This window comes from Bison bison, unplaced genomic scaffold, assembly GCF_000754665.1.
Source record: "Bison bison bison isolate TAMUID 2011002044 unplaced genomic scaffold, Bison_UMD1.0 scf7180017864473, whole genome shotgun sequence".
NCBI classification, from domain to species: Eukaryota; Metazoa; Chordata; class Mammalia; order Artiodactyla; family Bovidae; genus Bison; species Bison bison.
The window spans coordinates 11,615,929-11,632,592 of record NW_011495034.1 but is presented as its reverse complement, the minus strand read 5'-3'; the positions used below and the strand labels follow the sequence as shown (position 1 = coordinate 11,632,592).

The 16,664-nt window shown below is 39.5% G+C and overlaps 1 protein-coding gene across 1 annotated transcript in view; it reads right to left on the bottom strand.

Annotated features, from left to right (window-relative positions):
- Positions 1 to 8,072: 8,072 nt before the first annotated feature.
- Positions 8,073 to 16,664, bottom strand: part of MAN1A1 (mannosidase, alpha, class 1A, member 1) — a 173,528-nt gene continuing 164,936 nt past the window's right edge. Inside the window, exons 13-14 of the mRNA XM_010861958.1 lie at positions 11,554 to 11,669; positions 8,073 to 10,751 (exon numbers count right to left, since the gene is read on the bottom strand). Coding sequence (XP_010860260.1) covers positions 10,625 to 10,751; positions 11,554 to 11,669 — 243 coding nt within the window. The 3' untranslated portion in view covers positions 8,073 to 10,624. The remainder of the gene's footprint in view (positions 10,752 to 11,553; positions 11,670 to 16,664) is intronic.

Below are 16,664 nucleotides of genomic sequence, written 5' to 3'. Positions count from 1 at the left end.
AAGGGATTTGCTTGACTCCTAAAATCCTTGATCCTATTTCTAGAGAGGATTACAAAAAGGCCGCAGTAGCTACAGAGGCGTTCTTCTTCCTTTACATCACTGACAGTGTCTCCCACGTGTTTCGACCAAAAGAAGGCAGTCTCAGATGTGTGAGCAGCCTTTAACTACGACGGCTCAAACAAAAAAAAAACCCATCCCCTCTAAAACAGAATAACCAAGCAAGCCTAATCCTAATGATGAGAGAGTATCTGGTGTGTCTGCTGATCTTACCAGCAGTGTGTAGTCCAGAATCAATTAAAATGGAGGGATACGGCTTGGGCTCCTGTGGGTTTTCCCTCAGATAACTGATATATTTTGAACATGCTAAGAGATGAGAAAACTGTCCTATCTTTGGTGAGTTTACTGTTGCAAGTACTGTGATGAGAATTTTCTAATGACAGATTATAATTAGGTATCTCAGTTAAGGTAAACATGAGATTACCCACTAAAAATAGAGTCCGCATTCAGTCTTGCAGAAAGAAGTACCACTTGGTGTAAATAGGGCCTAGCAGAGGCTGTGTTCTGTAGCAGGCAAACTTAAGATGAAAATTCTGTTTTTATCTTTTCAACAAAAGTTTGAGACTTTTCCTTCGTAATACTTTGTTTGTATGTGCTGAGTTACTTCAGTTGTGTCTGACTCTGCTACCCTTTGGACTGTAGCTCTCCAGGCTCTTCTGTCTGTGGGATTCTCCAGGCAAGAATATTGGAGTGGGTTGCCATGCCCTCCTCCAGGGGACCTTCCCGACCCAGGGATCAAACCCCTGTCTCTTATGTCTCCTGTACTGGCAGGTGGGTTCTTTACCACTAGTGCCACCAGGGAAGCCCTTAACACTTTGTTCAGTCTTTACTGTATGTTCTCTGAGTGCCTTCCAGTGCAGGATGGAAGGATGTAACCAGATTGAAGACAAATACATGCCAGATGCCACATTAAATCTTGTATTTTTATTCATTAATAAGCCACGGCAACTTCCTTTTAAAATCTTATATATTTTTGCATATTTGCCCCTTTTCTAGCCTCCAGCTCTGTTGAAGCAAGAAGCAAGTCTAACTTGCTCTCTGCTGAATCCCTAGGAACCCGGGATAGTGTCTGAAACACTCTGGGAGCTTAATGAATGTCTGTGGAATGAATGAGTAAAAAATAATGACCCAAGAGTGTGATGAATGTGAATAGGAGTTTGCATAAAGTCCTTTGGAGACTCACAAGAAGCAAGAACAAATTGGGGGAAGAGAGAGGCAGACAGGTTACAAACATGTAAATTGAGACTTAAAGGTGAGTAGACATTTTTCGAAGAAGAGTAGAATACAGACAGGGAGGGCCATTTCAGGTGGAGTCCAGAAAAGTGAAAGTCAGCAGGGGTGTGGCAGGGGAGGAGAGGGGAACTGCGTGTACTTTGTTAGGCAGATTCTAGGGCAGAAACGCAAGCCCCTCTTTAGAAGTGCGCAGTCTGCTTCACTGGTGGGGAGTACTAGATGAAAAGGCAAGTGTCACTCTGACATAATTCATGTCCTCAATGCTATAGAAACTCTCAGTTTCTTTTATTTTTTTTTATTTTTGAAGGTGGGGGACAGGTAACGGGACTCTCAATCAAAATCACTTTTGCATTTGTCTTTGAAAGGATGTGATTAGTTTTAAATTACTATAAGTACATTTCAAACATTTAAGCTGAGGAGCTTCCAGTTCAAGATGGGAGAGTAGAAGGATACGAGTGTTCATCTCTTCCTGCCAGAGCACCAAAATCACAACTAGCTGTTAAACCACCATTGACAGGAGGGTGCTAGAATCCACGAAAAAAAGATACCCCAGTCCAAAGACAAGAAGATGCAATGAGATGGTAGGAGGGGCACAATCACGAAAAAATCAGATCCCATAGTCACCGAGTGGGTGACCCACAGGCTGGAGAACAATAACACCAAAGAAGTTCTCCCACTGTGAAGGTTCTAGGCCCCAAGTCAGGCTTCCTAGCCTGGGGATCTGGCAAAGGGACTGGGAATCCCCAGGGAATCTGACCTTGAAAGCCAGCAGGGTTTGATGACAGGACTTCCATGGAACTGGGGGAAACAGATGTGACTTTTGGAGGGCACAAACATGTAAGCTGATCTTGGAAGCAATACTGGCTCTTTCAGAAATTATTTCAGCAATCCTTCCGAGTTCATTAAATTGATTTTGTTGGTTTCAAAGCTACTTTTGGATGAAAACAAAACTATACTTCAATTTAAAAGCAGTTCTTAACTTGCAGTCACTGTTTTATTTTCATGGCATTATTTGAATACATCAATGACACAGCTGATAATAGTGCTCTTACTAGTGCGGCAGTCAAGCAGGTTGATCTCTGTTTCTTTTCTTCTACAAATGCTGAAAGGAAACCTCCTGTTCTTTAATAAAAAGTATGTGGAAAAGTCAATTAGTGCAGCACACTGGTGTGAAGAAAGAGCTGGATATTTCTGTTCTCATCTTAGAAAATAAGAGCTAAACTCTGACCTTGGAAGATGAGCAATAACATGTGTTTGAAGCAGTCTGATTGAAGGACGGCATCCAAAGAAGCCTAGGGTAGTTGGAAACCGCAAGCAAAATAATAGCAAACGTGTTGTCATAACAAAACAAGCTGGAGGCTTCCCAAGGCAGAGGAGAGATGATTCTTTTGCAGGAGATGATTCTCTTTAGCTCTTTATAAAGCTAGAAATAGGGACTGGGATTCAGGGATTGAAGCATAATCCTACCAGGTACAGAGATAAGAACACATACATATATGAGCTGTATTAGTCCTCATGATGTAGGTGTTATTATTCCCATTTTACGGATGAGAAAAGTAAGGTTTTGATGTCTCATAATTTGGGTGCGGTGGTCTCAAGTCCATGCATGGAACATTCCTTGCTTGTGTATTGCGTTTCCTGCTCCACCATCCACAATAGACATTACTGAAGGTACAGGCTAGCTGCTCCACCTGGGCTGATCACTCCTCTCATTTTACAGATGAGGAAACTGAGATGTAAAGACTTGTTTCAAATCATACAGGAAGTTAATGCTATAGCCAAGTCTGGAACTCAGTTGTCTTGATTCTTAGTGAAATCTGCTTGCCACTGGCCCAACTATACCTATGTTCTTCTTCTCTACTGCATTATATAAAGAAAAGAGACTAGATGGATTTTTAGTGGTGGTATTTAAAATATATAAAATTTTGCAGCTCCTGGCCAACAGTTCATTAAGTCACAAAGTTATCCATCTGGAAATAGATGGCAAGGTGACCAGTACTTAAAATGTACTTAGGGTTTATTTAACCAGTGAGGCTAATGTGCGGTATTGACCGGCAGGGTGGTGGTGAGGTTTTGCACAAAGAAGGAAGAGACAGTTTGCTAGTCCTTCTGTCACTTGCTAAATAGATGCCTTGGGTCCCAAGAGTCAAAGCTGTCATGCCCACGATACGGGGCCAACAGCACCGTGCCTGCCTTAAGAAGCTGGTGTGGCGACTCTTCAGCTTAGTTCTAGGGCCGATTTGACGCTGTGTTTCTACTTTCTACCAACAACCACACAAATTCAAAGTCAGGAACAAAGTTCCTAAAAATTCAGCGAATGAGAATCATCATTTCTCCTTGGAGAGTCAAAAAACAAAACAGAATAGAACAAGCAAAACAAAAAAACTCTTAGGTGCCAGTCATTTTTTGGGAAAATGTTACTTGAAAATCAGTACATTTTATGGCCCTTTGTGCAGAATTATGAATTAATGTGTGTTCATAGCCTAAGGCCAAAATAACCCAGGATGTGGAAAAGCTGCTCTGCATCTATCCCTGTTCTTCTCTAGGCTTTCATGGTAATTTGCATTCACTGGGGAATTAAGTGAATCTGTAACACAAGTTTACGTTAATTTATTAGTAAGTAATGTTTTAAGGGCATTCAAAGTGATCATAACAATGACAAGTCAAAAAAATCTTTGGTGATTAGCATTACAATGAATGTAAAAATAGGGCGGGTGGGAGGGGCAAAGGAGGGCGTGGATGGAAATGAAGGTGCTTTTCAGAGGTCATTTCCAAGAACATTTTATACATTTACGCGACACATGGCCCACTAGGAATTCTGTGTACTCTGCACAAGTGACAGCCATGTTAAAATTCAAGAAAAACAGAAGAAACAATTTAAGAATTGACTTTAAAAGCAGCTGTTGGGAGAAGAAAGCAAATGGAACAGTCATTGAATTAAAAATTGGGGTGATTGAAGTTAATACTTTTAAGATTCCTTCAATAAGAAAGCGTTATTTAAAAATCCAATATAAATCTGTTTCTCAAAGATTTAGGTATGTATGGCTTACTACTTAGAAATGCTTTTGTAAAAGGATGAATCTGTTTCCAAAGTGATCCAAATTTTGTTTCAGGTTGCTGTTGTGCTTGAACCTTGAAGTAGAAATAAAAATTCAGAAGGTACATAGGCTTGTCATGACTTGCTAATTAATTACTTCTTCTGCTATTTTAGGACTTCCACTTACTTATAACTTAAAATTGTGGCTCTTGACTTTAGAATGGATGGGAATTACAGAAAGAGCTCACTAAACGTGGATATTCCAGGCCACCCCTTAATTTTGATTTGCTTAGTTTAGACTAATGCTCTGGAATCTGCAGTTTAACAAGACTTACAAGAGATTCTGGCACAGGGGAACTGCAGCCGACACCTTGAGAAATACAGCCTTAGACCAGTTTCCAACAGTGAACTGAATTTACACCTTTATTTTGGAGTAGGCTGGTTGGATATAATGTACGCTCTCATATATTGTTCTTTCTTATAAGCATAAATCTTACTAAATCTCTGTGTCTGGTAGCAGAGCCAGGATAGAAAACAGTTCCTGACCTTGGGAGAATTTCCCAGTTTCCTCATATTTAAAATAAAAGAATTGGACTAAATGCTGTCTAGACTCCTATGTAGTTCTAATACTTTATGTGCATATCTTATGCCTGGCAAATATTTTGTAAAGGTTATGACTCATGTATTGGCCAATGTAGATGGAATGAACAAGAAGAAACAGAAATCAGTCTTTGGGCCATTAAATCAGTTAAAAAGATTTAAAAAAAAATTCTCTTCATCCCATTCTGAGTCCCCCCCAGATGTCAGGCACAACCTAAGGAGCTAGAATGGCAATTAGATATATGAACTCTAGGCTTAAATAAATTCAAAGAAAAAGATCTACATTGTTTTCTTAAAAATTTAAGCAGCAGTCTACATATAACTGGGCTTCCCTGGTGCTTAGTTCGGAGAAGGCAATGGCACCCCACTCCAGTACTCTTGTCTGGAAAATCCCATGGACGGAGGAGCCTGGAAGGCTGCAGTCTATTGGGTCACTGAGGGTCAGACACGACTGAACGACTTCACTTTCACTTTCATGCATTGGAGAGGAAATGGCAATCCACTCCAGTGTTCTTGCCTGGAGAATCCCAGGGGCGGGGGAGCCTGGTGGGCTGCCATCTATGGGGTTGCACAGAGTCGGACACGACGAAGTGACTTAGCAGCAGGTGCTTAGTTGGTAAAGAATCTGCCTGCAATGCAGGAGACCTGGTTTTGATCCCTGGGTCAGGAAGATCCCCTGGACAAGGAAATGGCAACCCACTCCAGTATTCTTGCCTGGGAAATCCCTTGGGCAGAGAAGCTTGGAGGGGCTACAGTGAATAGGGTCACAGAGTCAGACACGACTTAGTGACTAAACCACCACCACCACCTACCTACACATAAGTATCAGAAATTATATGTATTGATTGCCAAGTTGTCATCTCTGTATGGATGGTTGATATTAGTGTAAAAAAAAAAATCATGCTTAGAATCTTTTTAAGTAATCCTGTCACCAACAGAGTAAACAAAACCAACATTTGTGTTACAAATAATTGAATTCAGAAGGTTCCCTTTTGATTAACTCTACATCAAGTAAAAAAAAAAAAAGAATTTATTTGCTTGATGCTATTGAAATAGGTTCTTTTTATGATATAGTGACTGGGAGATTAAGTTACAGAAAATAATAGTAGGCTATTCAAATAGAAACACTGAAAAAACTCAATATTGGAGAAATCATGACTTACACTTTTTTTGGTATGTATTTTACACAAGTCTAGATATACACAGTACCTTAATGATATAAATGTTGTAAAAAAACATCTGTTGGTTGAAGGTTATTCCAATCATAAATACTAATTTATTCTATATTTCCCTAAAACTACTATGTGTGCTAAGTTGCTTCAGTTCTGTCCAACTCTTTGTGACCCCATGGACTGTAGCCTGCCAGGCTCCTCTGTCTATGGGATTCTTCAGTGTTCTCCAGAATACTGGAGTGAGTTGCCATGCCCTCTTCCAGTGGATCTTCCCAACCCACGGATCAAAGCCATGTCTCTCACATCTCCTGCACTGGCAGGCGGATTCATTACCACTAGTGCCACCTGGGATGCCCCAAAATTACTTTAGGGAGCAGTTTTAAAAACTGCCCATTCTTGTGATTAGTTATTTAAAACAATAGCAGGTAATACTGGTACTTAGTATTTTTTTTTTTAATGTACTACTTATTAAGACATTTGTAAATAGCTCTAGCAAAGCCTATGAATACAAGGTAGAATTTCATTCATTCATTCACCTGGTAACCAAGCATTCACTGTGTACACCAGGTATGAGGTGCCACTCCAGCACTGAAAACGGCAGGGGGAGAAAGACCCAATAAAGTAACTTTCTGTTCATATGGAGCTTAAATTCTAAGAGGTCAGGCAGACAACAGACACATAAGGAAAACAAATGTGTTACATAACAAATCTAAATAGAAAATAAAACAGAGTAAGGGGCAAAGGGTGACTGGGAATTTTATACTGATTTGTCAAGGAATCCACTCTGATAAGGTGCTAATTAAGCAGAGGCCTGAATGAAGTGAGGATGAGCCAGAAAAACATCTAGGAGAGATCTGGGCAGAGAGAACAGCACCCCAAATGTCTGAAACATTTTAAAAAGTACAACCTGAATCTGAAGAACCTAGCATTTTTTTTTTTAATTTTATTTTTAAACTTTACAATATTGTATTGGTTTTGCCAAATATCAAAATGAATCCGCCACAGGTATACATGTGTTCCCCAACCTGAACCCTCCTCCCTCCTCCTTCCCCATACCATCCCTCTGGGTCGTCCCAGTGCACCAGCCCCAAGCATCCAATATCGTGCATCGAACCTGGACTGGCGACTCATTTCATATATGATATTATACGTATTTCAATGCCATTTTGGGGGTTCTCCTGTAGCTTAAGTTGTTCTTTTCTATTAAGGCTCTTTGACCACTCAAATCCTAGTGACCTCCTTCTGCTCTGAACATCTATAGCAGAATTTAACTTGTCATTTAACATGATGAAATGTTTTGTTTCACTGGTGGTGGTGGTGGGGTTTGATCTCAATTGGATTGTCAACTGAAGAACAAGGACCACTGATGTCTCCCTGGTGGTTGACAGTCTGCCTGCTCAGGTGGGGGACACAGGTTTGATCCCTAGTTTGGGAACTGGGATCCTGCATGTCTCAGGGCAACTGAGTCCCCATGCAACAACTACTGATCCCATGGGCCACAATTACCGAAACCTGTGCACCTAGAGCCCATGCTCCGCAACAAGAGAAGCCACTGCAATGAGAAGCCAGAGTACTGCAACTAGAGTTTTTTTGCTTTTGCTTGCTGCAGCTAGAGAAAGCCCATGCGAGCAACGAACACCTAATGCAGCCAAAAATGAATAAATACATAATAATTAAAAAAAAAAACAACAAGAAACACACTTCATGTTATTTCTGATGCCAACTCCCTGTCTCTACTCCATGTGCCCTGGTGTTCAACATATGTCAGATTCTTAACAAAAGTATCTGATTAACCAAAGGTGGTTATGCAACATTATTTGCAATCTAAAATTTTTAATGGGAAAACTGTCCTTGTCACAATTCTCTGGGTATGGTACGGAATCACTGTTAGAATTTAATATGTCCATTTGCCATGGTACACACTCATCCCAAAACATCCAAAAGCTTAGTTAAATGGAGAAAAACAGAACAAATGAGGAGATATATCAAAAGACTTTATTTACAATAGAGAAATTTTACAAATATAGTTTTTAAAAATTATGTGTCAATCTATTATGTTTCCCATAACATTAGAGATTTATATAAAGTTGAAAATGACACAGTGGATTTAAGTACAAATAAAAAACAATGGGAAGAACTACTGGTACACATGAAGGTGTCATGACAAACATCACTGAAGTTCTGTAAACTGCCATATAACTTATATGTGTGTCACACAATGTATACCAAACATGTGCAGAAACAAAATTAAGTGCTATTTTAATTATTCACCTTTTGGGATGTGAAAACATATGTAAACATAATTGCACAGTTTTTGCTGAAAATGAACGAAAGACAGCCTCTACCTAAGGACTTCAGTTGTTTAAAATAATTAACACAAAATATAACTTTAATTAAATTATATCACCATAATAGTAATCTCTTATTTTGCTTACATGATTGGTATTTTGGGTCCTAGGCTAAAAATATCCAAGTTCTAGAATTGAAATAACTTTGTTCTTGCTATTGGCTGGGCAGCATGTAGTACAATCTTCTTACCTATTTATATCAGAAAGGAAAAGGTTCATCATAGTACAGTCCTATGTGTTCATACAACCTGACTTTAATATCCTATCTGCTGCAGAAATACCTATCAGCTTGTGCTCTTTCAAATCAGATTGAAAAGCAAAGAAAATAAATTATTTTAAATTGCTAGTTCAAAGACATTCATATGAAAGTTATAATCTAAATACATATGGCCCAATTTTGATGAGAATCTTCTACGTTTGCCTTTAAGTTTTGGAAATAGCAATCATGATGTCCTAAAGGATCTTTTCCACTTACTAACTTTACTGATTTATTTTTTGACATATACCAATGAATAACATTGAAAAAAGGGGCAGGTCATATGCCTTTCAGACAATGGGAATCTTTCGAAAAGCTTTCAAAAGCTGAAATAGCTAAAACAACTCAGTCTATTGAGATCTAAGAAAATAACTGTCTTAAAAACTATTAGGCTGAAGCATATGAAATCGCTGATACTGAGCAATTTTTAAACTACAAATGCCTTAATTTCATATGCTTCAACCTAATCTATGGGGTTGCACTGATCTATGTGACCGCTGTAGTTGAAAAGTACAGATGGTCAAAATCTCTGTACCTCAGTACATGCATCATCATATTAGCCCTTTCACAGGAATATATATAAAATATGAACCAATATGATAACCAAATCTATTTCTGGGAAAACGACTCATATCTCAAAAAATGTTTTGAAGAATCATTTAATTATAATTATTTTGATCTGCTACAGGACTGTAGAGGATTGGGAGTGTCCATCCCTATGCATTACTTCTAAGTGGAGATTGCTACGTTGAACTTAACCAGACAAAATATACTATATCCTAATTTGGCCTAAAAGTTTAATAGATTTTTCCTCAATTGACCATGAATAGACACATTGCCAAAGATTCTCTGAGTTAAATCCTGCTTTCATAAACTGAAATGAATAATTTACTAAGTTTGAGAAAAGACCCTTTTCAAACCTGAAAAACCTAAACAAATGTAATAGTTTCTTTTTTTCAAGAAAAATACATTACAGATGAAATGCAAACAAAAAAACCATATGAAATACCCTCTTTCCAGAGAGTGAGCCCCGATTTCTTTACATATTCAGATAAAAGCAAAAGCTAACTCACTAAAAGTTATACAGTTTCCCTTTAAAAAATATAATTCGGTAATAGCAGAGCTCTGCAAAACTGAAAAGCTCACTTTGTTGTGTGATGGAGAATGGAAGAAATTAACCAGTACATGATCCAGAGATGACACAGGGCATTTAAAATAAAATCTGAAAACTATTTCCCAAATTAGGAAACACTAATATAATTAACTGACAAAAATATACCGTGGATCTGATGAAATGAGGTCGACAGGAGATGATCCTTTGGGGATGATATTCTAATTTGAATTACAATGTGAGTAAAGTATTCTAGAAGATATTCTATCAAATAATGATAGACCCGCATAAGGACACTGTCACAGTTATAAGATCTGTCTCTGGTGGATAGACAAACCCGATTAACATGAAATTGAAAAGGAAAAAAGCTTTTTTTATTATTTAATTCATTATTATGGCTTTTTGCAACATGGCAAAACATTACAGCTTAAAGCAGACATCATCTCCTCATAGAGGAGGAAAAAGTTTTGCAGTCAAATCAAAATTGTAATTAAGAGATCATAGGTATACTGTTCTATTCAGTTTATTAAAAATAATATTACATCTTCATAAACTCTAGAGATAACAGATTACTTAAAAACAACAACAAAAAACCCTGTGATTCACTGGCTGAATAATAAAGGATACAGTAAGGAATTTAGGTCCGTCTATATGTATGATAATAAACACAGAAGACTGCAAAACAATTTTAAAACTTAGAATAATCACAGATCTATTAATAAAAATTCATCATGTGCCTGATCACCAGAAAAAGAATTATTAAGGTATGCAGTGAAAGGAGTGGAGGAGAGTAAAATATAAAATGTCTTTTTATTTCTCATCGTCTTCAACTTTCTTTAAATTCCTAGAGAGTACAGGGAGAAGATGTGCCTCGGTGTTGAAGATCCAATGTTCCAGAGGAAGTAGATCGTCATCAGAAAATATTAAGTACAAATATCTGGAGAGAGAAACATGGGTATGTGAGGCCTGAGGGACCCGGTTTTTCAGTGAAACCACAAAGACACAGAGAAAAACCACATCAGCGTCTCCCTTCCCCTTGTGGAGAAGTGTGGACAACAGTCAAGTACAGCAAAACCTTAAGAAGTACACTCGTTAATGCTGAGGAAAAGAAGCTGCTGTGTGCTTTGGTCCGTGGACAAGAACCATACAAAGCAGTCCCAAGGGGCTCCCCTGGTGGCTCAGTAGTAAAGAATCTACCTGCCAACACAGGAGACACGGGTTCAATCCCTGACCAGGAAGATCCCACACTTGGAACATCTGAGCCTGTGCACCACAACTATTGAGCTCTGGAGCCTGGGAGCTGCAACTCTAGAGCCTGTGCTCTAGAGCCCTGAGCCCATGTGCTGCAAGGACTGAAGCCCAGCTGCCCAAGAGCTCGTGCTCTGCAACAAGAGAGGCCACCGCAATGAGAAGCCTGCTCACTGCAACCAGAGTGTAGCCCCTGCTCACCACAACTAGAGAAAAGCCTGTGTAGCAATGAAGACCTAGGACAGCCAAAAATAAAAAAAAAGGTAGTACATGTAAAAATGTTAACTTTAAAAAAAAAAAAGGGTAGTCCCAAGCCGCCGAACTTACACAATGATGAAAACACACCCACAGTTACTGCCATGCATGCAGAATGGATTTCAGAAGCAGTCATGCTTGGTATTATTTGAATGTGCTCATGATAAAGACAACTTTCAGAAAGAAGGTCTGTTCAGGTATCTCGGTCACATGCACTGAGAATAACTTTTACTTACTTCAGTGTCTCTGCCAGGAAGAAGCTCTGCTGTACATCATCGTAGCTCTCCTTGGTGAAGTAAACGTCCCTGAGGCCGGAGTAACCTCCTTTCACCCTGCAGTGTTTCTCCAGGGCCTAACCCGCAAAGAGGAGGGGAAAAACGGTCACGTTTCAGGAAACTGGCTGTCACAGAGTTTTACTACCAGACTGTCACGTTTAAATAAAATAAGGACTTAAACTGACTGGCTGTGCCACCCCATGGACTGAGGCCCATCAGGCTTCTCTGTCCATGGGAGTCTCCAGGAAAGAATACTGGAGTGGGTTGCCATTCCCTTCTCCACTGGATCTTCCCGACCCAGGGATAGAGCCCAGGTAGGTCTCTTATGTCTACCTGCATTGGCAGGAGGCTTTTTTTTTTTTTTTACCACTAGCGCCACCTGGGAAGCCCATGGACAGTATATCTCATCTAACTGGAAACATTTTTACATTTAATTTCAGAATAATTTTTAAACCATTTCATCTTATGGTCTAGAGCAAGATTCGTCAAACTACAGACCACAAAGTACATCCAGCCTGCTTTTTGTTTTTGTAAATACAGTATTATGGAACCACAGACACACTCATTTATATATTGTGTATGGCCATTTTTTCACTACAGTGGCAGAGCTGAGTAAATGCTTATGGGCCCCAAGCCTAATTCTCTTTGGCTCTTACAGAAAGTTTGTTGACACCTGGTCTGGAAAAACTGTTAATGTCAACTGGGACTCTAAACCGCTGGTTGAGCGTGCTGGGCTGCTATGGTCATCAGAACTTCTTATCTTTAAAAAATCGATAGCAGAGCACTAATGAGTGATACTGGTGACTGACAGATATAAAAGGAGAAAATGAAAACCAGTGAAAAAAACACGGCTGGCATCTATTTCTGAAATATATTTTTCTTTTCTTTAGACTGAGATGGAAGAAGATGGGATTAAACCACTGGTAACTAACCAGAGAGAAAGGATCCTACATTCTTATCACTGACTGACTACAAGTTCGTATTATAGTCAGAGATGGGAAAAGATAAGGGATGGGCAGTGTGAGAATGAAAATTTAGGTAACAGAATTTTAAAATGACTTGCCTTCCATTGTGTCAGTTACTGCTAACCTGACTGCTCTTTGTATTGGATATCTGGATATTACACTGGTTTGCCTTACTGGTTACCAGGCACAATCATCTCCAGGAAGTTATTTTCTACTCACTACATCCTATTAATTTTAATAACTATATGGTAAAATAAAGATTCCCACTGTATACAAACTCTTACTGGAAATCTGGTTCTAATTCACAGAATGTTGACAAAAATAATAAAGTGTAAGACTAAGTCCCTTACAATGTTTAATGAGATAAAGGAAACATGAATAAGATCAAGTTATTCTTCAGGTTATTTTTCGGTTTTCTTCTATAGATCACAATCCTGTCCCTTTTTTAAAAAAAATTTGTATAATTATATTGTATTTTCCTCCTATTTAGCTAAACTACCAAGAAGCTATGGCATAGCTCTTGCCATATTAATTGAGAAAAATCTTCATCGGTGAGAAAAGGGTTTCGGAGGAAAGCATGGCTCTAAGAATGCGGAGCCTGGAAAAGGTGAGGTGGAAGGCGAAGGCAGGGAGCAGGAGTGTGGTGCTGAGCGATCCACTTCCATCTGCAGACACTGATAATGAGGGTATTGATTCCACACCCTAGGGCTGGAGGGCAGAAGGGAGACAGCATTGGTCGGGAGAAAAAGCATTTAATTACCAGGTGAAAGAAAATCCAAGTGGCAGGCTACGTGAACATGTTTCCTAGTGTAGAACTTTTTAAAAGCCCTAGGGAACATAAGAACAATCAACTTAAAAAAAGCAGTTTCGATTATACTCTTAGTTTCAGACAAGGAACTAAATGGAGGGAAAGCCTGAAGAAAGGAACTTTCAGGTTCTATTATATTTTTCCTTCCTTCCTTTTTTGATAACTGTTCTGTTTGATAAAAAGTCAAATGCCAGATACATGGAGTAGGCCAAAAATTATTTGTAAAAAAGAGTAAAAAAATAAAAAGATTCAGAAGAAGTAGGTAAATTTGTTGTTATTGAACATAATGAAATCCTATTTCCAGACATTTCCTTAAAAAGAAGAATTTATCCGCAAAACTTTTTCTTGATTTTTTCCCTTGAAGTTCTTTGGTACTGTGATAAACTAAAGAGAGGGCCAGGCATGATAAACAGCTAACCCTCCTTTCTACAGAAATTTCTGTATGATAATGTATTAGTTGCTCACTTGTGTCCAACTCTTTGCAACCCCATGGACTGTTCCATCCATGGGATTTTCCAGGCAAGAATACTGGAGTGGGTTGCCATTTCCTTCTCCAGGGCATCTTCCCGACCCAGGGATCAGAAATTTCTATAAGCTCCTTCTTCTGTTGTAGAAAAAAAGAGTTGTTTTGGGCGCTGGTGCTGCCCAAACAGTTTTCATCTTTTCAGTTCACTTCCACTCATTCTTTTTTCTCTCCCATGCCTAACGTGGTGAACCAGAGTAGTCAAGAACACAATCTGACATTTTAGAGGTGGGGGCTAAGTCCCAGCTCTAGACTTCCTCACTGTGGCCTCAGTTTTCTGGATCTAGGGAGCATCCTTTTTTTCAACATGAGGTTGTCCTGAGAATAGAACCAGAAGATGACACACTTACTATTATTAGCACAGTGCGGGCCTTTCCGAAGTTTAGAGAGGCCTGCCTGCATGCTAGGTCACTTTAGTCATGTCTGACTCCTTGTGGCCCTATGGACTGTATAGCCCATCAGGCTCCTCTGTCCATGGGGATTCTCCTGGCAAGAATACTGGAGTGGGTTGTCACGTCCTCCCTCCAGGGATCTTTCCAACCTGGGGATCAAACCCCAGGGATCTTTCCAACCCGGGGATCAAACCCATGCCTCTTATGTCTCAGGCATTGGGAGGTGGGTTCTTTACCGCTAGGGCCACCAGGGAAGCTTAGAGAGGCCTAGCTACTTTAATATTTTGACATTTTTGGTAAATTAAAAAGAAAAACAAGGCTGGGAGAAATGCCAAAGATGCATTTTTAACTTTCAAAAAATAAAAAATCCCTCATGTCAAGTCTAAATTTTAAGACTTCAGAGATGTGAAGCTGGGGACAAGCAGCTCTCCTGGGTCCCCATGACAGTCCCTGGCTTTAGTTTCTTGACAGTGGAAGAGGCCACGTACCCAGGACGCTTAGTCTGATCAGAACACATCATTTCACTACAATCTTTGGGACTCTCAGCCTCTGGACATGGGTTCCTCCAAAAACAGAGCAAGAGACATGGGCTGGATGCAGCGAGCTTTGCTTTTTACAGAGGTGACATCAGGAGGTGATTGAGCTGGTGGGAAAAGTGAAGTAAGGAAGGGAGGAGGGCCAGTGAAATACACACAGAGCAGGTCACAGCTGTGTGCATGGGGGCTCATTCCTGCCTGAAACCCCCTAAAGAGCCAAATAGAATGCCTCTCAGAATGATTCTTCGGAATAACTATTCTGGGATAGTGATGTATCAACTCCAAAACCTCAGTGGCCGAGGGCGGCCCTTGGGGCTGCAGCCTCCCACACGTCTCAGACCTCCGCCAGCTGCTTCAGAAGAGGCTCTGAGTCAGAACAGCTGAGAAGCACTGGTGCTGGGCAAGACAGGGCCAGCAGGCCAGGGTGTTGTCCACTGAAGCTGAAGCCAGGACACAGGGAGGGCCGATGGGACGGGACACAGCACAAAAGGAAGAAAAGGTGCTGCCATACCTTCTGAGTCTATGATCTCCGTGGCTTTTCACGGAAGGCAAGAGGCCCTAGCACTACCACCCGCCACTACATTTCAAGTTCTAACAGAAGTTACCACAGGCAAAAAACGGGAATTCCTGTGTTGCGACACAAGCAAACAATCTGACATCATATGCTACGGTAAAAGGAGTCAACAGATAAAAACCCTAACACATCAAACCAACCTTCATACCCTACAGACAACTCCCTCCCCAAGAACCAAGCAAATCAAAGCTTTCTGCCCACACGGCAAACTACCGTCATACGATTTTTTTTCACACTTTAACATGTCTAAAATTGGCATGGCACAATTTAATTGGTATTGTTGTATTTTCTTAATGGTATATAAAATAATGGTGTTTCTTATCAACTATGGTGTTTCATATTTGATGAAAAGTTATTACTGAAATTTTTAATTTAAACTGATACTTGCAACTGAGTATTAACCTTAATTTCCTTGCTGGCCTATTGAAGACCAAAATAATTCCCAATTACCAAAGCTTAGCTGAATCTCAATTTTTATTCAGAGGAAAAAACATAAAGAAATTGGAATTACAACTGACTAACCATAATTAGAAAATTTTTCAAAAAAAAAAAAGAGGCATAAAGAATTGCTATGACTTAAAATAACTGACAACTGGTGATAAGATACATACCAAATGAAAAGAGTAATAAGCAAGATTCATCAACAGCTTCCTAAGATATTAGTTAAATTTCACACAAAGGCAATGCTCATTTTAGATTTCCTAAGAGAAGTTATTCCTAATGGTTTTAAAAGACAGCTAACTTTCTAACAAAGAGTACTAGACAGTAAGAGAGTGTATTGATAATTAAAGCGTTTGCCAGTTCTTATCCCCTGAATTTCCTCCCACTCCTTCTGAAATAATAGCTCTTTAAATTAGACATTGTTTGATGCATATCGTAAAGTGCACCTCCTCTGGCATTCAGCACACAAAGTGTTCAACAGATTAGTTCAGGAAGATTATACATCATATTCAGCAGGAAGAGATCCATGAAATGCCAGGATAATCCAAATAACACACTGGACAGATAGAAAGCTTACAGATATTCCGAGGATTCTGAGACCCGTGTTAGAATATTCATGTACAAAGTAGTTCTTCTATAGGTACTGTCTAAAAGTTAGATCTAAGTAGCTCATTTGCTCTAATTAAAAGCATATATTACCACTATGATGCTCAAAGACTAAAAGAAACAATCATACAGCGGTTTCTTGAAACATACAACAGGTAAGGGTGACTATTCCCAAGTTGCCAGATACCCTTTGTGGGATTAACTGGTCAATGTTTTTATAAACATGA